The 23,463-nt window shown below is 46.3% G+C and overlaps 1 protein-coding gene across 1 annotated transcript; it reads right to left on the bottom strand.

The window, feature by feature from the left end:
- Positions 1-187: 187 nt before the first annotated feature.
- Positions 188-13,789, bottom strand: MEX3D (mex-3 RNA binding family member D). The gene is made up of 2 exons (XM_015810071.1): positions 13,714-13,789; positions 188-1,511 (listed from the first exon to the last, which is right to left on the bottom strand). The coding sequence occupies exons 1-2, from the start codon at positions 13,772-13,774 to the stop codon at positions 217-219; spliced, it is 1,356 nt and encodes a 451-aa protein (XP_015665557.1). The 5' UTR covers positions 13,775-13,789; the 3' UTR covers positions 188-216.
- Between the last annotated feature and the right edge of the window lie 9,674 nt (positions 13,790-23,463).

Raw genomic sequence — 23,463 nt, 5'->3', positions numbered from 1 at the left:
AAAAGACATATTCCATTTCCCTTCCCACCCCTCCAGGTTCTTTCACAAGTTCTGATTTCCAAAAAAAGGTTGATATAAACAATTAGACGTTTGAAAAAAGCCATGTTCTTTGTTGTTCTTGTGAGCTTGTTTTGGAGGGAAAGGAAGTGTGTTTGTGTTTGTGTTTGTGTGTGTGTGGGGGCAGTAAATGCATGGTGAGTCCCACCCACTCAGTGGCTATGAGAAAATATGGATGGCTTGCGTGGCTGGCGTGTGGCAGGCAGGGCACTGGGGCTCCACCCGGCCACAGATGCGCATGGCACACTCCATGCAGAAGAGGTTGTGGCCACAGGGCACGAGGGCAGCAATCACTTCGCTCTCAAAGCACACCATGCACTCGCGGGAATTCTTGCGAGCCCGTTCCGAACTGTTTGAATCAGTAGGCGAGCCAGAAGTGGCGGAGATGCTGCTTGGTAGCGGGGAAGAGGAGGAGTAGCCGGTGCTGTTGGAGAAGGATGACATGGAGCCCTGGGCCGGCAGCCAGGCCAGGGCACTGACTGGATCGCTCTGGATGCGCCGGGCCAAAGGATGCTCCAGAGCCACCGCAGGCTCTGGAAGGGTGGGGGAATGCCGAGGCGTGGCAGTGGTGCTGAGCATGCTGTTGCGTCTCTGAACATTTCCGTTCACTGAGGAGGTGGAAGAACTGCTGAAGACCTGGAGAGGGTTATTGGGAGCCTCAAAGGGGGACCAGATGGTGGTTGGTGTGGTGAGGTCCAAGGCCAAGAAGTCAAACCCAAAATCACCGTCATCAGAGCCCAGTCCGGGGGCTGGGGGTTCGCTGAAAGAGTAACTGCTGTTGCTGGAAACAAAGGAGCCCGTAGGGGGGCTTTCAGCCACATGGCCCCCGAAGTAAGGCTCGGTGGCCGAGGTAGCACTACCCGAGGAACCAAGGTTATCATTACGTAAACTGGGCACAGTCCGTCGGGCAGGGTGAGGTGCTTTTGACCACAGGCTGGATGGATTGCCCCCCATCAAGTCGAGGCAAACGTCGGTGCCGTTGGAATGAAAGTCGTTGTTGATGTTGATGTCGATGAAGGAGCCCGTCCTCATGGTAATGTGGGCCTCAATCTCCTCCCGCGCCCGGTCCACGTTCTCCGGCATGCCCGTCACCTCAAAGACCGGTTCCTTGTCCCGGCTTGGGGTCACGATGTAGGTGTGCGTCTGTTGCTGGATGCGCTTGATGGTGGCTCCCTTTGGGCCCACCACTAGCCCGACCACGCGGTAAGGGACCCTTACTTGGATGGTGGTCTGCCCGGGGAGGTTTGGAGGCGCCAGAACGGAGCCAGCCATGCCGTTGACTTTGTTGCGAGTGGCCCGGATCACAGAAAAGTGCTCAGCAGCCGAAAGGATCTCTCGCTTGGCCATCTCCACGTCCTCTTTCCGCCCTGTCACAATAAAAATGGGTTCCTCTCCTCTCACCGGTGTTTTGATATAAGTGTTAGTTTTCGCTCTCAGGGCTTTGATCTTGCATCCTGAAAGACAGAAATATCGAAGACGAGAAAAACAAAAGGGACATGTCAGCTAGTGCAGAACTCTATTTATAAATCTTAGTCTTGCTTAGAAATATATCGCTGCATAAGAAATTGCACTGTCAAACAAAAACAGCTTTCCATAACAAGTAGATTTTCTATGACTTACCCCAACCTGGGCCTTTCAGACGTAATGCGCCCCAACTCCCAGAATCTCCTCCAAATCATGGAGGTCACGTTTTCCCTTGTCCAAAAGCACTCCATTTGTAGCTACAGGTAGTCCTCGGCTTACAACCGTTTTTCACATGACGGTTGCAGCATCCCCGTGGTCACATGATCAAAATTCAGACACTTGGCAACTGGCATGTACTTATGACGGTTACATTGTCCTGGGGTCATGTGATCAACTTTTACAACCTTCTGACGTGCAGAGTCAATGGGGAGGCCAGATTCACTTAACAACCATGTTACTAACTTAACAACTGCAGTGATTCACTTAACAACTGTGGCAAAAAATATTGTAAAATAGGCAATTAATAACTGTCTCAGCAACAGAAATTTGGGGCCCAGTTGTGGTTGTAAGTCGAGGACTACCTGTAGTGGGCCAAGCTGAAGTCCAGAGCACAGGACACAGTGAGGTTTTGATAGCAGAAAACTTCACCCCTTGGAGCCATAGATAAGTGGATGAAACGAAGGTTCTGCTGATGTTCCCAGGGGGACTGGACAGTGGAGGCAGCCCTTGGCTGCTACTCAGTGGTACAGGTAGTCCTTGACCCATAATTATTCATTTAGCACCCACCTCTGGCTTATAGAAAACTTGTAGCAAATAGCAAGACAGCTTGTGAAAGCACTACAAAAAGCACAAAGTTAGGGTTGTAGGGCTGTACGTCACTGTTGACAGCACACAAAAAACAATAGTGTGCTCTCAAATTCCGGGCTGGAGGACCTACTGTTAAACAGCACAAATCAAGTTTCTGGTCCCTAAGGTTGAAAGGACGTGCTTGAAAAAAATGTGCAGTTGCAAATTGGGTTAAGATGTTCAGGGGCTTCAGAAATGTATGTAGTTCCTTGCTCCGTCTTCCATGAGTATGAAAAAAGGTGATGGATCTCATCAGGGATCATGCACAATAGACTCGCAGGGCTTTTCAACCAGTGGTACGGGTACCACCTGTGGTACATTGGCACCTGGCAGGTGGTACGCGACCATCCTAGAAAAGTGGTAGCCGGGGAGGGGAATGAGCTGAACCGGTGGCAGCACCGCACAAGCCTGAGCGAGAGACGGCTGGAGCTGCAGGGCTGTCAGGGCTCAGTGGAAGCGCCAGGATCAGCGCCAGGCTCCAGCTGGAGCTCAGCGCTGATCCTGGCGCTTCCGCTGAGCCCAGAAGAAGCGCCAATCAGCTGGAATGTTGCAGCATCTCCAGGGTCTTGTGATTTACATTCAGATGCTTGGCAACCGATTCATATTTATGACGGTCACAGTGTCCCAGGGTCATGTGAAGTGACCAAAACCTGCTGCAACCACCCAGCAGACAGGGGGGAATAAAAACCAAACATCCCCCCACCCTACTCCCGCTGCCAATCCTCAACAGAAATGCTCACAACAATGGAAACCTCGGACAGGAGGAAGAGCGCCACCGGGCGGGCGGGCAGGCAGGTGTCTTGCTCGGCTGTGGCTTGGGGGGCACTTTTTTCAGTGCCATTGTAACTTCGAACAGTCACTAAGTGAACTGTTGTAAGTCGAGGACTACCTGTACTTTATCACTTTTTTCCTCTTTTTTTTGGTCATCGAGTTTTTGACACCTTGCTAGGCGACTGGTGGTACTCGGATGTTGCCATATCCTAAAAGTGGTACAATGGGTGAAAAGGTTGAAAAGCCCTGATGTAGAGGGAAATGTTCCTCCCTCACTTCTAAGAGGCAGAGAAACCCTAATTAGAGGATGAGCGAAAAGCTTTAGAAGATGGACAGGTTACGAAATGGGGCAAAACTCAACAACTATCTCGCTTAGCGACAAAAATTTTGGTCGTAAGTCAAGGACTATCTGTATTGCAATCCTCTGGAAGAGGTGGAACTACCTCTTTCTCCTCTTACTATTTTAAAATACAGTAACTAGAGAGGTTAAGGGCAAAATACAGATTTTTAAGGCACCTCTTAACAACCCCTAATTCCATCTCCCCCCCTTCTCCCCCATCTCTTTATTAAAGGAGGGGAGAATCAAGAGGCGAAATGCTCCAGTTCCTCTTAAGATAGCATTTCCAACGTTGGCAAGTTTGAGATTTGTGGACCCCAACTCCCAGAATTCCCCAGCCACTATGGACAATTCTGACTTTGTCAGAAGCCATCTGGGAAGGTTGCAAATGGCGATTACATGACCCTGGGATGCTACAACTATTGTAAATACATACCGGTTGCCAAGACCCCAAATTTTGATCACATGGTTATGGGTATATTGCAATGGTCATAAATGCGACGAGTAGTTGCAAGTCACTTTTTTCAGTGCTGTTGTAACTTTGAATGGTTGCTAAATGAATGGTTGTAAGTCATGAACACCCTCTATGATAAGGACTAGAAACTTTTTGTTCTATTTTAACACAAGGGGAGATTCTTAGGGAAGGAAAGCAAGGCTTACACACAGGTCTTAAAACCAGGGACAAATTCAAATGCAAAATTGTCAACGTAAAAGCCATAGGTTGTATGGAACAGAGTGAGGAATATGGGGTCCTATAGATTATGTCAGTGGTGGCGAACCTATGGCACTCAGAGCCCTCTCTGTGGGCACGCGCACCGTCACCCCAGTCCTAGGCCTTCAGCTGGGTTTTATGAAACCTTTTCGCTTTAGGCCTCCGCCGCCGTGTAAAAAAAAAAAGGTTCAATCAATCAGTCAATTTCAACTTCTCGCAGGAAAAAAAAAGATCTTGCAAAGTTGGAATTGATTGATTGAACTTTTTAGTCCCACCCAGTCTGCTGTTACCACTGCAGCCACGCCCACCCAATGGGCCACGCCCACCCAATGGGCCACACCCACCCAATGGGCCACACCCACCCGACACCCAACGATGCATAAGTGGGTTTTGGGTTGCAGTTTGGGCACTCGGTCTCTAAAGGTTCGCCATCACTGGATTATGTTAAACGACAGCTCTAATGATCACAGTCAGTGGGAAAAATGTTGGATGCAATGGTTCAGCAGCATGTGGAGAGGTACATGTTCCACCCCTAAAGAAACTAGATGTTCATTAACTTTAAAGTTTATTTTTAAAAGATTCCTGGATGGTTCAAGAAAGCATCTCAACTCCCTCTCTCCCTAGAATAGGCTGTAGATCAGGGGTCCCCAACCTGTGGGCCACGGCCCACTACCGGGCCATGGCCACTGGGCCGCTTGAAGGGATGGCCAGTGCACGCACACACACACATGTGCACTCACCTCCCCCACATTCGCGCTAGTGCCAACCTGAGCATCCCACTGGCGCTAGCGCCACCCTGCCCCAAGCATCCCACCAGAACTAGCACCACCCTGAGCATCCCGCCGGCACTAGCGCCGCCCCCAAAGTCTCACCGGCACTAGAGCTGTCCTGAGCACTCCACCGGTGCTAGCACTGCCCCGCACCCAAGCATCCTACCAGCACTAGTACTGCCCATAGCGTCCTGCTGCGCAGCCCCGTTTGCACATGCGCATGCCCTCGCAAATGGCTATTTGTCTGTGCGCATGCACTTGCATGCAGCCCATTTATGCGCGCACACATATCGGTGCCTGCCTCCTTTTCCGGGCCGCCAAACCAAAAAGGTTGGAGACCTCTGCTGTAGATGACCATGGGCTATTTTTACAGAATCTATCTTTTTTTGTGTGCCCCTCCCTATCTGTTTGGAGTTATTTATCTGAATTATTTTTGAGCATTTGGCTTTAGAAAGGAATGAAACTGGATTTTAGTACTGTATAACCCAGGCAAGTTGGAGGACCTATTTTAAGAAAAACCCAGGTCTAGTACCCAGAGATCAAACCAAGTAGTTAAATGCCTCAAGGCAATTTGGAAGAGGTTAGAATAGAAAATGGAAAATAAACCTTTTCCCTGCTTTGCTGCTGGTCTTTGGCATCTAGTACTGCAGCGGTCCCCAACCTGTACAGCTACACTGGTGCAAGTGGTGGGCGCGTACGCCTTCCACTCTCGCAAACGGAGCTTTAGGTGTGAGCGGAGGGCACTTGCGCTCACGCACGAAGCTCCGCTCACTCGAGGGGTGGATGCTTGTGGAGCGTCATGTGCAAATGCAACGACCCACCGCTTGTGCGAGTGGAGCTTCGTGCTCACGCACACATCCATCACTTGCACGTCCTGGTTTCAAACAGGCTGTGGCCTGGTAATGGGAGGTACATAGATACTCCTCCACGTATAACAATTTATTTAACGACCATTTGAAGTTGCAGTGGCACTGAAAAAAAGGACTTACAATCAGCCCTTGCATTTTATAACCAAAGCAACGTCCCCATAATCAAGGGATCAAAATTGGGGCACTTGACAACTGACAAGCATTTACAACAGTGGCAGCATCGATGAGATCATGTGATCGTAATTTGTGACCTTCCAAGCTGGTTTCTGTCAAAGTCAGTGGCGGATCCTGGTTTTGCTTAACAACTGTCCGATTCAGTTAACAACTGCAGTGATTCACTTAACAGCTGTGCCAAAAGTCCATAAAATCGAGTGTGTCTCACTTAACAGCCACCTTCCTTAGCTACAGAAATTCTGCTCCCAAATGTGGCCACAATTTGAGGACTGCCTCTATTGCTCCTGTACACAGAAGCTCCACTCAATGTGAATATGATGAAAATTTATTGCTCATAAATAAAAACATAGACCCCCACATAAAATGCTGAGCCTCACAATGTTAATTTATCCTAAAAATCACTGCTGACACAAAAGCATTATGAAGATGCACAGAGGGCACTTTTCAGCCATTCAGATTGGGAAAAACACTTTTGCAATCATTAAAGTGACCAGAAGCCTCTTTATTTTCATGCTCTGCCTTCACAAAGCAGACTGGATCATTTCCCTATCCTGCGGATAGATCCCGTCTAAGATTCTCCTACGGGAAACAAAGATAATCAGCACAGGGATTGGCCACTATTACTCACATAATTGATCTGGCCTCCTCTCATTACTATCCAAGTTGGTAACCACTGTGCCCTGTTATGCAAATGAGCACCAAACTTTATTTAAGAAAATTTACACAGTCCTCGGCTTACAACCCCAACGGAGTCCTAAATTTCCATTGCTAAGCAGTTGTTAAGTGAATTGTGCCTCATTTTATGACTTTTTGCCACAGTTAAGTGAATCCACACAGTTGTTAAGTGATTCACCTGGTCGTTAAGTAAATCTGGCTTCACCCTCTGACGTTGCTTATCAGAAACCGGATGGGAAGGTTACAAATGGGTGATCACATGACCCTGGGACAGTGCAACCGTCGTGAATTCATGCCAGTTGTCAAAAACCTGAAAGTATGTGGCCATCAGGATACTGTAATGGTTGTAAGTGTGAAAACTGGTCATAAATCACTTTTTTCAGTGCTGTTGTAACTTTGAATGGTCACTAAATGAATAGTTGTAAACCGAGGACTACTTATATGCTGCCAAATTCACTCTCACGGACTCCAGGCAGTTTACAAGGATTTACCCGCGCTCTGCAAATTCCTACATTTTATCTGCCCCTAATCGTGCATCATTGTTGTGCTTCGCTGGATCATGCTTAGGGTTTCCATTATTATAAGCTATTCTCCAAGGTGCCTGAAGGCAGGACAAGAAACAACGAGTGGAAACTAAGCAAGGAGAGAAGCAACCTAGAACTAAGGAGAAACTTCCAGACAGTTAGAACAATTAGCCAGTGGAACAACCTGCATCCATAAGCGATGAATGCTCCAACACTGGAGGTTTTTAAGAAGAGATTGGACAGCCATTTGTCCGAAATGGTATAGGGCAGTGGTTCTCAACCTGTGGGTCGGGACCCCATTTGGGGTCAATCGACCATTTCATGGGGGTCGCCAAGCAAGGCTGTCCGCCATTTTTTTTCTCCGCCATTTTTTCCCCTTTTCCGGCGGGTGCCTTACCTCCCTTGGGCTGGGCCAGCTGGTGGTCGGCCTGCTCCGTCTCTGCCGCTTGCCAGATACGCCTTGGCCGGCGCAGGGGGCGGAACCACGCATGCGCGGCACTCCCGAGCAGGGAAAGTCCTCAACTTACGACCGGTTGGGTAGTCCTCGACTTACGAACGGGTTAGTCCTCAACTTACGACTGGTTTAGTCCTCGACTTACGACCGGTTGGGGTCACGGCATTAAAAAGGTTGAGAACCACTGGTATAGGGTTTCCTGCCTGAGCAGGGGGTTGGACTAGATGACCTCCAAGGTCCCTTCCAACTTTACTATTATTATTATTATTATTATTATTATTATTATTATTATTATTATTATTATTATTATATGCTTATTTGATTTATTTACTTATCGCGTGCCTAATTTCTATTTGATATATTTTCCTCTCTTCTGAATCAATTGCCTAATACTTTATGGGGATGAAATTTTATTGGGTCTGCCTTATCAAACAAAGTGATTCTAGCCTGCACTTCTCTAGTGAATCCACTGTGATCTTTGCCCTGTCCACATCCCCCCCAAAAAACACACACAAAAAAGGTATACCAGAAAAAAAAAGGTGTGTAACACTAAACTGGCATTTTTTCGGGAGTCTGGAGAGAAAATCGGATGGGGGAGAATTAGGATTGAAAACATATAACACTGATCGGACCAGGAAATTGCTGCCCTCCCTATCACTATTTAATAAATGATCCTGAGGAGAATCTTATGAAAAAGGAAATTTGCTCTTAGCCATGTTGCAGGAGGGAACAACAGAAGAAAAGCTATTTTTTAAAGAAAGAACACAATTTATGGAAAGTATAGCTGCATAGTCCAGTTTCCCTTTTTCCCCAGTCTGAAATGCTCAAGCTGACATTCTGAGGAGGGTTTCACAGGTACTTCCTATGCCAGGGGTAGGCAACCTTGGCTCTTTTATGACTCGTGGACTTCAACTCCCAGAATTCCTGAGGCAGCCATGCTGAGGGGAAAGGGAGAGGTTTCCAAGCTGAGCCATGCTGGCTCAGGAATTCTGGGAGTTGAAGTCCACGAGTCATAAAAGAGCCAAGGTTGCCTACCCCTGTCCTATACTTAGACTAGCGTGGAAGGATTCTCTGTGCAGTACCTTGATGTGCATGGAGATAGTCCTCAACTTAGAAACAGTGGCCAATCGAAGTTGCAACAGCGCTGAAAAAAGTGACTTATGATTGATCCCTGCACTTATGACTGTCACAACATACCCACAGTTACACCATCAAAATTCAGGTGCTTGGCATTGAATTTGCACATATTTACGATAGCTGCAGTATCCTGGAGTCACATGATCGCCATTTGCGACCTTCCGGGCTGGTTTCTGACAAGGAAAGACAATGGGGGAAACCAGATTTACTTAACGACTGTGTGACTCACTTAACAACTTCAGTAATTCACTTAACCGTGTCATAAAAGTGGGTGTGACTCACTTAACAACTGCCTTGTTTAGCAGCAGAAACCCAATTGTGATCGTAAGTCAAGGACCACTGTGTGCTTCTAGAGCAGCTTACACATGTGCAATTAAGAGTGAAGCATTCTTGGCTGGAATTTCTCTTCCCTGCTGCTCACAAACCACAGGATTAATCTCTGAGGCAGATTGGTTAAATTCTGACTAGGTGGACTATTCCTGACCCTAGAAATACAATTCATTGAAATGTGACTTGGTTGGGTGGGCCTAGCCAACACTGGGTGAGAGAGACAGCCTGGGAACTCGTAGTTGAATAGCAAAGCCTTTTTTTTTTGGCTTGTGAAGGTCCTGGGTTCAATTTTTGGAATCTTTCAATAGGACGCCAACACACCAAGATATACCACATTGTCCTGCAAAAGCACTTGGCCATTCTACCTTGCAAAGATCCAGGAATATCAAAAAATCCAGGAAGGAATGTTATCTTTTAGAGAAGAAATGGAGAACCACGGCCCTTTTATAACTTGTGGACTTCAGCTCCCAGAATTCCTGAGCCAGCATGGCTGGCTCAGGAATTCTGGGAGTTGAAGTCCACAAGTCATAAAAGGACCATTGTTCCCCACTCCTGTTTTAGAGGGAATGTAGCCCTTTATAGAACAAAGGCTAAACCTTTTATTGACCCATTGACCATTTTGGTGTAATGGTGTAGGTGCTGGCCTAGAAATCAGGAGACTCTGAGTTCTAGTTCCACCTTAGGCAGGAAAGCTCTCTCTCTCTCTCTCAGCCCAACCCACCTCCCAGGGTGGTTGTTGTGAGGAAAAAAGGAGGAGGAAGGAGTATTAGATATGTTTGCCACCTTGAATTATTTATAAAACTAATAAAGGGGGGATAAAAATCGAATAAATACCCATCCTTTCAATTCAGTCAATGGCTGTATGGACCATCATGCAGTCCAGTAATGAATTTGGGCAAGGCTACCGACAGCTCAACCTGGACTTAAGTGGCAAAGAGTTCCAATGGCTCGCACCTGGACTGATGGGCACAGTTAGAACTTGGATAGGGGGTTGTAGGCACTCTCACAAAATGGCTTCCATAGAGGGAGGGTATGGCCGATCCAAAGCCCCACTTGAAATGGAGACATAACTGTTCATCAGCTTTTCTGGCTTCTGGTAGAAGATCCTTTCTACAATTTCTGTCTTATTTTTGGTCAGATGGACAAAGAGCCCAATAAAGATGGCGCTGCAGCCACCCACACCATTTTATTTTCTAAGAATGCTTCTGTCCTCCATGAGACCCAGTGATGGTTGAAGATCATGTCTGGTGTTTTGCTTTGCAGCCTGTTAGTCTTCCATTGATAAGATCTGAGGGGAAGGGAGAAGGAAGGCCTCTAGGGAGGTATCCCCATGCACCCTGCTGCCCACAGGTGCTATGTTACCTATGTGCAGCACACAGTAATGGCCCTGGTATTGTCTAGTATTCTTCGGGTATCACTATAGGTAAGTCTTGCACTTACAATTATTCGTTTAGTGACTGTTCAAAGTTACAACAGCACTGGAAAAAATTGACTTATGACCATTTTTCAGACTTACCACCATTGCAGCATCCCCATGGTCATGTGATCAAAATTTTAACACTTGGCAACTGGCATGTATTTATGATACCCTGAGCATCCTGAGGTCATGTGATCACTTTTTGTGACCCTCTGACAATTAAAGTCAGTGGGAAAGCCAGATTCACTTAACAATTGTGTTGCTAACTTAACAAGTGCAGTGATTCACTTAACCACTGTGGCAAGACAGGTTGTACAATGGGGCAAAACTCACTTACCAACTGTCTTGCTTAGCAGTAGAAATTTTGGGCCTCAATTTTGGCTGTATGTCCCTCAAAGGGGCTAAAGAAAGAACTTCCCAAGACAACGTTCATTCTCCAAGACTCGGTTCCATCAGTCAGTCCAGAAGGACATCACAATCCACTGCACTAAAAATCATTAACGGATCCAGAAAGAAAAACAGGAATGGATCCATTTCTCCATGACACTCGTAGGAGAGATAATACTTCAAAGTGAGAAAAAGCAGATGCACTCCTATTATTTTGCCTGATTTCAATGGGTTCAGATTCAATCTTGGAAGGTCTTTTCAACAACCTTGGCTGAAAGTAATAAAAAAAATTGACCATTATATAGAAGATGCTTCATTCTCTCCAACAGTGGTCTTTTCTGGACTGACATGAGATGTTTAGGCCCTTCAGAAGAAAAAAAAAAGCAAGATGCCATCTTTACAAATTAAAAGCAAACAGAGGAAAATGACCCTAATAGAATTTTTGGCCCAATACCTATTCTGCAGGTGAAACTTCAGCCTTTTTTTCTTCCTAATTGCCTCCTCTTTAACAACAAAGCATGATGGCTGAACAAATTTGGAGAATCTGGGTTCATAACTGAAGTGAAATTTGAATTTCAAGACAGATGGAAACACTGTTCCATGATGAGAGCTAGAAACTTGAAGCTGAATAGGGGATCTATGTGCATTTTCAAGAAAGAAGAATGTGCTATTGTACACAAAACTCAGCTACCTAAGAAATCTTTTACCTAAGAAAATATACAAAGAAATGCAAAAACTGTATTGTTTGTTTAAATTGTATATTTTGCACTTCCCAACTAAATTGTATCAGATAAATTTCCTCTATAACATTTGTTGTTGGATGTATGCTAGCAATAACTTTTTTTAAAAAGTTGCCTGTGCACCAGAAAACAGATTTTTCACGGAATTGCATAAAAAATTCTAAAGATTTTTATCTTCTAAGGCAATACAGCTTTAATCAAAATCTACTCAGTCAACATCACTATTTACAAGCAGTGTGAGACAGCACCAGATTTTCTTAAAAAGATATCTTTGAGCAAACACTGTGTTTTATCCACCACCAACCAATCACACTCTATGTGCTAGAGATAGTGAAAAGATTTACCTGATTGGACAGTAAAAACTTCAGACTGCCTTCTTGAGAAATTAAACACTGACTTCTGCTAAGATAGGAGAAGCAGAAAAAAGTTGGAAGGAGAGCTGCATGGCCTAATATAAATTGGGTGTGGCCAAATAGGGGCGGGAGGGGAAGGGGGGGTACTTTCAGAATTATCCAATAGGATACAAGGAGCGTGATGTCACCGTGCTCAACACAGCATGGTCTCAGTTAACAAAGCGAACAATAGGGCAGATATGTGCCCCATTGACAAGGGGAAAAGACTGATACAGACCCCAAAATTACAAACTTTAAAAATACAAAAATGTTATACAGCAACCTAGGCTGATTATAAATGCAGAGGTGGAGTAATTCTTATTTAGATGCTTGGAGAATGTCTTAAAAATGTCCCAGCTTTGGAAAAAGGAAGGGTATATTTTCCTACAATATATTTTGGCATTTATTATGGTAGCTTTCAAATATAAAACCAGCAAAGGAAGACAGAGGAGCATCAGTTCAAGATTCAGCCCACCATACGCTCATCTTTGCCCATTGAAACTTGCTCATTCTCTTTATACTTTTGCTGCTAAGAAAAATGGGTTTTATAAATCAAAATCTTAAAATGTATGGAAAGAAGGAAAGAATGTGAATAATTGGAATTATGCTGAGTGAGCAATTCACAAAAGGAACGACATGGGTCCAGAAAGAAGCGGGACCTGAAAAAAAGGGGCAGAGGTGACACCCATTTCGCATGGATTCCAGAAGATGGGTCAAGTTTGCCAACTTCTTATAGCCTTTTCACCCAGAAACAACAACAAGCACCCAAACCTGTGCTGAAATGAATCTCCTCAGTGTGTGTAGCACCTTGTCTATTCAAAATAAGGATTATCTTTAAATACAATTCATAAAGATGCTTACTCGGTTCTCTCAAAACAAGGGAAAGTAGGTGGAAATGGAATATTGTTATTTCTGGAATAATTTTTCCAACTGTAAATGTCAAAAGTTTTTTAGTTTCCTTCCTTCCTTCCTCTCCACATTTCTATCACACGAAAGAACAAAGAAGCTTTTAAAGTCTCCCCAAAGCCAAATGGAACAGGCCCAGAAATTAGGCGTTCCTTGGCTTTCTGGATTTTAGTAAAGTTTGAATTAAGGAAGAGAAATACAAAGCCAAATATGGCTGGATTTAGCCACACAAAAGCTGGAAAAGTTGGTGTTGGGCATAGAGAGATGAAGTCTGCCAGTTTTCACATTCAGAAAGCTACATCTGGGGGGAAATGCAGCATTTCTAAATGCTTACATAAAATAACTTAGATTGGGGTGTCCACATATATCGGTTGCCTCAGCAGGGTCACCTCCCCTTCCAAAGTTTTGTTTTTTAAAAAAGAAAATAAAATGATCAGCAGTTTGTTCTATTCCCTCCAAACATGGGATGGTACTATGGATGCTGCTTTTTAAAAAAAAAAAATGAAAGAAAGCTCTTTTCATCCCCAAATAAATTAAAGAGAAAGGGACAAACCCATATAAAATGCAACCTTCCCAAGACTTTTAAAAAGCTATGTAAGAGACTGCTGAGTAATTGGGGAGTGGGGGAGAGAATCTAGAGGCAGGTGGGGGGCCAAAACTAAGGATGGCGAACCCGCCCTTTCCTACTGATGGGCTAACTTTATTATGGGCACAACCAACCAACTCTTCTTGCTTTCCTCGACGGTTTTACCTTGACGGCCCACGATTTCTGCCACATGTTCCGAGCTGGGCACCGAGACGCATTCTGTCATGTTGACACTCTTCTTGCGGCTGCCGATGATGCCCAGCTGCCCGGCCAGCAGGGGGTGCTGTGGCGGAGGGGGGTGTCCCAGATGGGGCGGGAAGGCCCCGAGGATCTCCACGGGGGAGACGGAGTTGGAGGCGGGGGGGCTGCCCTCGGCGTCCAGCAGGACCAGGCCCCCACCTGCGGGCGGCGCTGCTGCCAAAGGGGGCAGCCCATGGTAGCTGAAGGGGTCCAGCCCTCCTGGATCACCTGCCTCCATCAGGTCGTCCTCGGGTCGTGGTCCTCCTCCTCCTCCATCCTCCTTGGCCGCCGCCTCCTCCTGCTGCTGCTGCTGCCTCTCCTCCTCCGCTTCGTCTCTCCCGCCTTCTCCGTCCTCTTCTTCTTCCTCCTCCTCCTCCTCTGCCGCCAGCCCTAAGATGGAAAGCTGCTCCAAGGCCAGGGAAAGCTCCGCCGCGGGGTCTCGGGGCGCCTCGGCTTCTTGCAGGAGAGGCGGGGAAGGCGGCTCCAGGCTGGGCTGCTCGGGGCCGGCCGGCAGGGCGAAGCTGCTGCCGGAACAAGCCGGCTGCTGTGCGATCTGGGGGGTCAGCAGCCCGCCCAAGCCAGGCGGGGGGCAGCAGCGGGAGGCTTCTCCATCCAGCTGGTAGATGGCGCTGGGCATGGCTGCCTGCAGCTCCCCCTCCGCCTCTTCCTCCTCCTCCTCCTCCTCCTCCTGCTGCCCCCCCAGCCTGGGACGGGCTCTCTGCCTCCGGCTTCGGGTCGCTCTCTCGGGCTGCTGCTGCCGCCGCCGCCGCACCGCCCCCAGATCGGCTCCGCTCGCCTAGGATCCCGCCCCCCTGCCTCCTCCTCCTCCTCCTCCTCCTCCTCCTCCTTTGTTTGCTGGCCCTGCCGCCGCCTTCATCCAGCAGCCCGGCCCGGAGAGGGGGGGAGGGAGGGAAGGAGGGAGGTTGGACGGGGCGGGGAGTCCGAGCGGAGCCTGCCGGCAGCACCCCCCACCCGATGGCGCCTCGCCGCGCCTCTGTCCCACCCAGAAGGAGCACGTCATCTCCAGCCCAACAATGAAAGCCTGGGGAGGGGGGAAGAGAAAAGAGGGAAGGCGCATGCGCGGGGAAAGCCTTTCTCCCCACCCTTCACCCCTTCCCGGGGTAGCCCCGCCTCCTCCCACGCACTGTGAAGGGGGTTGAAACCGCGGCCACGCCCTCCAACTTCTGGCTTGGGAAAAAGGGGGCTGATTTGGGCCGGTAGGGACGCCTCCCCCTCACTAACCCGATTTCCTGCGCTGTCTTTGTAGTAAAATATAAGTATGCTGGCTGAATTCGCGTGGTGCAAGGGGAAAAAAAAAAGATACTTTGAAAAAAAAGGGTGCACTAAAAAAAAAAAGAACCCCCTCCCAGCCAAGGTTTTTTTTTTTTTCCCCCGAGTGCAAGAGCGGTTTACTTGGCCGTCTTTGGAAGAAATCGCTTTTTTTTTCTAGCTTGCAACCCTGGGGTTTCCTCGTGGTCTACCATCCCAGCATTTCAGCCAAGTTCTCTTTAGGTGTCAGCTCCTGTGGACGTGGCATGTTTATTTAGGGTCAGTAAAGAGCCTAATTGGTGACTTCTGAAGAAAATGCCAGGCTTGGCTAATGTTACCTTCCCCCCCCCTCCGTTTGGTTTAATTATTGTCTGATCTCAAAAATGAATCGATAAAGGAACTACATTAAGAATATTGTGTGAATGCAGTTACTAAATCTTATTTTAACCTAGCGTTGCTTTGGGAACCAGTGAGAGTCGTCAGATTAGGATTTAGTGTATTGTGCAAAACTGTGGACTTGGGACAATAATGCTAACCTTCTCATTCCAACATATCCAAGTGCTGACCATCTTCTGCCTTCTCTGCAGAAAGAATCCCCTCTCAGTTCAGAGATAAACCTTTCAGGTATCTTTGAATTCCATGCTTCTCTCTCCCACTATTCCCAAGTTTTTCCATAGCCAGGAATGCAGAAATATCAGTCTTAGCTCTGGTTGTGATTGATTAATGGCCATCAAATTGGTGTTAACTCTTGGTGACCTGTCCCCAAGTTGGTCCTTCAGTGGTGCGCCCAACACAGCTGTAATTCATTTTTCTGCTGGTTGTCTTTTCTCCTTCCACTCTCCCCAACTTTATGGACTTCTCAAGGAGCTGGATCTTTGCCTCCAAAATTGAGCTTGGTCAACAAGTGGGAACTCTGAATTGATTTAGTGATTCATTTTATATCCTCTTGGTTGTTCATGATATTCTCTGGAGTCTTCTTCAACACCAAAGTTCAAAAGCATCTATACTCTTTTTTTGCTTTTTCCAAGTCCAACTTTTGCTTCCGTAGAACAGGGCTTTTCAACCAGTGGTACGGGTACCACCTGTGGTACATTGGCACCTGGCAGGTGGTACACGAACATCCTAGAAAAGTGGTAGCCGGGGAGGGGAATGAGCTGAACCGGTGGCAGCACCGCACAAGCCTGAGCCAGAGACGGCTGGAGCTGCAGGGCTGTCAGGGCTCAGTGGAAGCACCAGGATCAGCGCCAGGCTCTAGCTGGAGCTCGGTACTGATCCTGGCGCTTCTGCTGAGCCCAATAGAAGCACCGATCAGCTGGAATGTTGCAGCATCTCCAGGGTCTTGTGATTTACATTTAGATGCTTGGCAACTGATTCATATTTATGACGGTCACAGTGTCCCAGGGTCATGTGAAGTGACCAAAACCTGCTGCAACCACCCAGCAGATGGGGGGAATAAAAACCAAACACCCCCCCACTCCACCTCTGCTGCCAATCCTCAACAGAAATGCTCACAACAATGGAAACCTCAGACAGGAGGAAGAGCGCCGCCGGGCGGGCGGGCAGGTGTCTTGCTCGGCTGTGGCTTGGGGGGCACTTTTTTCAGTGCCATTGTAACTTCGAACAGTCACTAAGCGAACTGTTGTAAGTCGAGGACTACCTGTACTTTATCACTTTTTTCCTTTTTTGGGGGGGGGTCATCAAGTTTTTGACACCTTGCTAGGCGACTGGTGGTACTTGGTTATTGCCATATCCTAAAAGTGGTACAATGAGTGAAAAGGTTGAAAAGCCCTGCCGTAGAAAACCACTGTATGCCTAATTCTGATCTTTTGATGCAAAATACAGTTCAGTGAATGAATGAAGCCATGTGCTTCTTCCTCAGTTGGGACCATTCATATCTCCAATGTAAATAATCCCAAAGGTTTTATTGCTTTTCATCCCCCCCTTAAATAATTTGGATGTCACTTGATTGGTTAATGGTTATTTTTTTTAAAAAAATTAAAAAAAATAATGGTGACAAATTATGGTAAAAATTCAAATGCAGACATTAAGACTTCAGAGAAAATAAACATAATTTACTGAACAAATTGAAGTGCATTGTTCTGGTGTTTCATTTGTAAAACTACTAACTACAATAAAAATAAGCCTTTAGTAATATAATGAAGGTTGCACAAATGTAAAAAATGGAGTATGACTATCTGTCATTTTCTTACATCCCTCGTCCCTCCCTGTACATCGGGTGTCAAACTGCCGGCCCATGGGCCGGACACATCACGAGGAAACTGTACCCACCCCATTGCCAGCAATGGAGAAGAAGCTCCGATACGTCGCGCGCCGTCACGAGTTTGACATGTCTGCTGTACATAGTAACATGATTATTGTACTGCTTTGGGTCTTATTGTTACTAGTTAAAACTAATGTACCAATACTGATATTCTGTCTACAAAGCTACTGATTTCCCCAAGGGTGTTTTATTCTTGTGATTATTAGTGACCCCAACTAATAATTGAAGGAAGATGCAATAATTGACTTTTTAGCTGAGAATACCTCCCTTGGGAAGTACTTTTGAATAGACATGGATAGTGTTGAATTGTAAATATTGTATTGCTGTAGTTTATGAAATGTATACACTGCCCAACTCAACAACTCTAAATTATGGCAAGCATAATGAAGTGAGGGTTCTCACTTTGCCTCAACATAATCATAATCCTGGGTGAAGAACAACAGTAAAATGGGTGCCATCCACACCTTGGGCAAGGCCTCATTCCAGAGGGCAGGTGCTGCCACAAAGGTGCGATGCCAACTCTTTTGAGATTGAACCGGCTGGGAAGTACTATAGATGGTGCCTCAAGTAACCAGGCCCAATGCTATGTAGGATTTTCTAAGTACTGAGGCATGCCCGTCATTGCTCACACCACTGCATTCTGGACCAGTTGAACCTTCTGGGTTGTCTTCAAGTGTAACCCCACATAGAGCAGATTGTAGTAGTCAAGCCATGAAATAAGCTTGTTATGCCCTGTATGTATATGTCATATGGATAACAGTTTACAAAACAAGTTGTAATATTTTGATATTCAGAGGAAATATTTAACAATATTCAAGAACATCTGGAAGAACATTTCAGCAATAAAAGATAAGCCCATGACATTTTTTTTTCTCCCTTTAGAATTATAAAGTGCTTAATTTTGGCTTATCGTGTGCCTCTAGTAAATATTTATTCCTTCCATCTTCAGTTGCAAAAATACACAGAATTTTCTGGATTTGCCCTAAAATGTGTAATTGTGCAGAGAATTAAGTTTGTAAATGTTTCAGGGCCAGGTATGAATATATTTAATATGAGCAGAAATTGTGCAAGGGAGAATTCTGAACCCCAAACCCACCATAGCAAAGAAATTACTTTTTTATGGGTTTAAATACATTCCTATTTTTTCAGTGTTTTCTTCCCCCTTTTTTTCATTTGGTAAGTTTACTTGTACTACAGGTAACCCTCAACTTACAATCATTCATTTAGCAACTGTTTGAAGTTACAACAGCACTGAAAAGGGTGACTTACAACTGGTCCTTGCCCTTATGATCCCTATGGTCACATGATCAAAACTTGCGCACTTGGCAGTCGCCATGCATTTGCAATGGTTGCAACGCCTTGGTGTCCCGTGATCACCACTTGCAACCTTCCCAGCTGGCTTCCAATAAGCTAAGTCAATGGGGAAAGCCAGATTCCTTTGAATGATTCGCTTATCAAATGGAGTGATTTGCCTGGCAAAAAGGGTTGTAACGTTGGATGTAACTAACTTAACAACCACCTGACTTAGCAACAGAAATTCTGGTTCCACTTGTGTTCTTAAGTCAAGGACAACAGTATATTATTTTACACAATGGGTGTAATTTGTTCAATATTTTTGTCACCTTGATGCTTTGGAAGATGATTATAAGAGGAGTGATGTTCATATAAATAACAACCTGATAAACTTTATACAAGTTTATTTAATAATAATAATAATAATAATAATAATAAAGTTGGAAGGGACCTTGGAGGTCATCTAGTCCAACCCCCTGCTCAGGCAGGAAACCCTATACCATTTCAGACAAATGGCTGTCCAGTCTTTTCTTAAAAACTTCCAGTGTTGGAGCATTCACCACTTCTGGAGGCAGGTTGTTCCACTGGTTAATTGTTCTAACTGTTGGCAAGCTGCATCTTTTCATGATCTTCACGATCTCCACCCATGATGGAACAAAATATTTACAGACTAAGTATGAACATCCCCTTAATCACATCAGCCTGCTTTAAGTCCAATTTATAAGGCAGCCTTGTTGTTTGTGGCCCCGTGGACCATAGCACACACCAAGCGCCCGTCCCCCATTGTCTCCCAGAGTTCATGTTCATTGCATCGATGACACTATCTAACCCTCCCATCCTCTGTCATCCCCTTCTCCTTTTACCTTCCATCTTTCCCAACAACAGGGTCTTTTCCAAGGAATTTCTTCTTCTCATTTGGTGCCCAAAGTATTTGAGCTTCAGCTTCAGTCTCTGTCCCTCCAAAGAACAGTCAGGATTGATTTCTTTTAGGATTGACTGATTTGATCCCCTTGCAGTTCAAGGGACTCTCAAGAGTCTTCTCCAACATCACAATTCAACAGCATCAATTTTTCGATGCTCTGCCTTCCTTATGGTCCAACTCTCACAACCATGCATCGCTACTGAAAAAAACATAGCTTTGACTATATGGATTGTCTGCAAGGTGATGTGTTTGCTTTTTAATATGCTGTCTGCAGTCATCTTGGAGCCCAAGAAAACATGTTATTTGCTTCCATTTCTTGCAGCCTTCCTACTGCCCTCCTTTGTTGAAATACAGTGGCTGAAAGGCAGAATCAGTTTCCAGATAAAATGAGGCTCAGTATCTTCTCTGCCTAAGATATTGGAATAACTTTTTGTCAATGTCAGCTGATGCGCGGGGTGGGGTTTGTGTCTGTAAAAGGGTGAAATGGATGCTATAAGCATTTTCCAGCCTTCAGACACTCATTTTGTGAGGCCGTCATAACCCAATATTAATGGTTTAGTACACGTGAACCCAAATATTGTCAGTACTTGACAAATTTCGATTTAACACAAGGTGTGGATTCTAACATAGACTTCTCCAATCTGGTGCTTCCTACAGGCTGGTCCCCATATTCTCCAGTCCACTTAGGGTAGTGCAGGGGTAGTCAACCTTGGCTCTTTTATGACTCGTGGACTTCAACTCCCAGAATTCTGGGAGTTGAAGTCCACGAGTCATAAAAGAGCCAAGGTTGACTACCCCTGGGGTAGTGTTTCTCAACCTTGGCAGCTTTTAAGATATGTGGACTGCAACTCTCAGTATGCTGGCTGGGGAATTCTGGGAGAAGAAGTCCACGTATCTCGAAGCTGCCAAAGTTGAGAAAAACTGGCATCTGGGAATTGATATGCAGGGTATCTCCAGCACCAAAGGGAAGGAAGCTTCATTGTTCAAAATCCTTTTGGATATGTACTAGCACAGTGATGGCGAACCTTTTAGAGACCGAGTGCCCAAACCACAACCCCAAACCCACTTATTTATCGCAAAGTGCCAGGGCTGCATCAGCATTGTGGTGCCCTCACGGGGGGCATAACCCACTGGGTGGGCATGGCTCCAGTTGTCACGGCAGACTGGGTGGGCGTTGCTGGGGTGGGTATGGCCACCTTGATGTTGCTCATGGGGGGGCACCTGTGGTGGCCGGGCAGGGTTGGGGGAGATCTAGGGGGTCTCTGACGGGTGGGGCAATGGGCCCAGCATAGATAGGAGGGAGGCACGCAATCTTAGCTGGGACTGGGGGGCCATGGCGCTGGTGGGGATCCGGCTTTCCCTGCTTGGGGTGGCCTTTGGCTTGCTGGCTGTGGGCATGCTCTACCACCTCTATTTGAGCTTGCTAGCTGGCCGCTTCGCCTCCTTTGTGCTGGATGGGGCTGCCAGTCCAGGCGGCGGCAGTCTAATGGACCCGCGCAAACTGCTGGCAGTGGCAACGCGCGTGCCCACAGAGAGGGCTCTGAGTGCTGCCTCTGGCACGCGTGCCACAGGTTCGCCACCACTGTACTAACAGGACCATCTGCTTTAGATTATACTGTGGGTGAATTTAAAAATTAGTAATAAAGTATGTAGTAAATAAAATACAGAACACTTGTGCATGGTAAGCCACTGGCTGGTTACTAGGTATGAACGCTACTTCCTTACTGCATACTTTATTACTAGTGGCCCCTTTTAAAAGATTAAATGTATCATCCAGAATCAGAGCAGCCGCTGTTTCCTCTTAAGTAAATGGAAAGTATTAGCTGCTCAGGATTCAGGTACTTATCTGAGAAAAGGCACTGGATTGTGTCTAGGAACTATATAGGGAAGGAGGGAGGGTCTGGCACATGCATTTACGTTAAGCAAACAGGAGGGCTTAATGTGTCTCGAGACTTTTGTGTAGCTCAGTGGTGTATGAACCCAACCACTGCAATTTTTTCAAAAGGGGAGTATGATTCAGCCAGATGCAACTTAATAAATGAGGTATTAATGCCATGCATGAATTTGTAGAGTTTGGGATGACACATGTAACTCTTGCTTCCTGCCATATCCAACTGAGCATGTCCTTGATCAGTGGGGTTAGTGGATCTAACTCTTATCCACAGCTGCTTGACCAAGCTTGGAGTTGCATACGCTGTAGGTCAGGGGTGTCAAACTCAATTTCATTGAGGGCCGCATCAGCATTGGGGTTGCCCTCGGGGGGGGCGGGTGGGTGTGGCCTATGGGTGGGTGTGGCCAGCTCTACATCGTTCACGTCAAGGGTGCCTGTGGGGGCCTGGACAGGAGTGGGACAGATCTGAGGGTCTCTGGCAGAAGGGGCTGAGACCAGGGCAAGCGCCAAGGCATGGTCCATTTCTTCATTCCTCACAAAGGGTGACACCTCCCCAGCATGCACCCAGGGGGCGGAGCCGACACAGCAGGGGCTGGTTCCTCGCTGTTTCCAGACGGCCTTGTGGAGCTAAGACTGAATGCATTTCAGCATAGATGGCCACCACAAAATTGTACATTGGCTCCTGGCTGGCCTGGGCCAGGGCCAAGGCAGTGGGGGCCGTTCCCTCACTGTTTCCAGGATGGCTTTGTGGGCCACATGAAACCACTTTGCGGGCCGCATCCGGCCCCCGGGCCTTGTGTTTCACATGTCTGCTGTAGGTGTACTGATCATTTATGGAGATTTTAGATGGATACAGGGCTATGGGCTTGTCATTATAACTAATCTCCCTCCCTCCCTAAACATTTTAGATACTGAAAAAAATTCAGATTTTCCACTTTATAATAATAGCTCTATAAAAGTTGGCACTTAGGTGGCACTGCTCCAGTTATCAGGAAATGTTGATATAACTTCAACCCTGAAACGTTACCAAAACTTGCTCTTTTAGGCCCTGTTAACAGCCGAAAGTATCAGCAATGAAGAGTAGCCTCCTCTTTCTAAGTGAAGTACTTTAAACCTGAGAATGCTTGTTACGAATAAGCAGCTTCTCCTTTTATTAATATTTCATACAGAGATATTTATAATTGGCATTCAAGCAGGAAAACCCATGTCACATATTATTTAATTTGCAGGATAGGAAAGCATCCCTTTAAGAAGTTACATCTTTTATCCCTGCTCTCCAACTTTTTCACTGGGCAAGAGACACAACTTCAACCCTGGGGGGCTTATAGCAGTTCTCATAAACGGTTGTTTTTCTTGCACCTCAGCAATGCTGATCAGACCAGCAACCTATTAATTCCCAATTACTTGACTATGAGAAATCCTTAAACAGAATATGCTAAAATGGCTTCACCTAATTCAAGCTGCCCTGCAAATAATATTAGTGTGTTGAACCTGGAAATATATATTCCATCACAACTGGTCTCCATTCTGTCTGAACATTAGCAATCATTCATTTTACACATTAGTTGTGCTTTTTTGGGGTGCTGATTCCTGGTGACTGCAGTTTTCTATGCAAGTTTTTGAAAGTAGTTTACCGAATTTTTAAAAGCCTTTTTCTAAAGCAGGGGTGTCAAACTGCCGGCCTGCGGGCCGGACGCGTCACCCGGAAGCCGCGCCCACCCCATTGCCAGCAATGGCAAAACCATCCCGATACGCTGTGTGATGTCACGAGTTTGACATGTCTGTTCTAAAGGCTGAGAAAGGGACTGGCCCATGGTTACCCAACTGGCTTTGTGACCACGGCAGGACTAGAACTCATGTTTTCCTGGTTTCTAGCCTGATACCTTAACCCAGTGGTTCTCAACCTGTGGGTCGGGACCCCATTTGGGGTCGATCGACCATTTCATGGGGGTCGCCAAGCAAGGCTGTCCGCCATTTTTTTTGTCTGCCATTTTTTCCCCCTTTTCCAGTGGGTGCCTT

The sequence above is a fragment of the Protobothrops mucrosquamatus genome, unplaced genomic scaffold (assembly GCF_001527695.2).
Source record: "Protobothrops mucrosquamatus isolate PMUCROS unplaced genomic scaffold, P.Mucros_1.0 scaffold6, whole genome shotgun sequence".
NCBI classification, from domain to species: domain Eukaryota; kingdom Metazoa; phylum Chordata; class Lepidosauria; order Squamata; family Viperidae; genus Protobothrops; species Protobothrops mucrosquamatus.
This window is presented reverse-complemented; position numbering and strand designations above follow the sequence as displayed.

Excerpts from the sequence above, each read along its gene's own strand:
- MEX3D (XM_015810071.1), bottom strand. The coding sequence starts at position 13,774 with ATGACAGAATGCGTCTCGGTGCCCAGCTCGGAACATGTGGCAGAAATC. Across the intron at positions 1,512-13,713 it reads AGAAATCGTGGGCCGTCAAG|GATGCAAGATCAAAGCCCTG; the intron begins GTAAAACCGTCG and ends TCTGTCTTTCAG.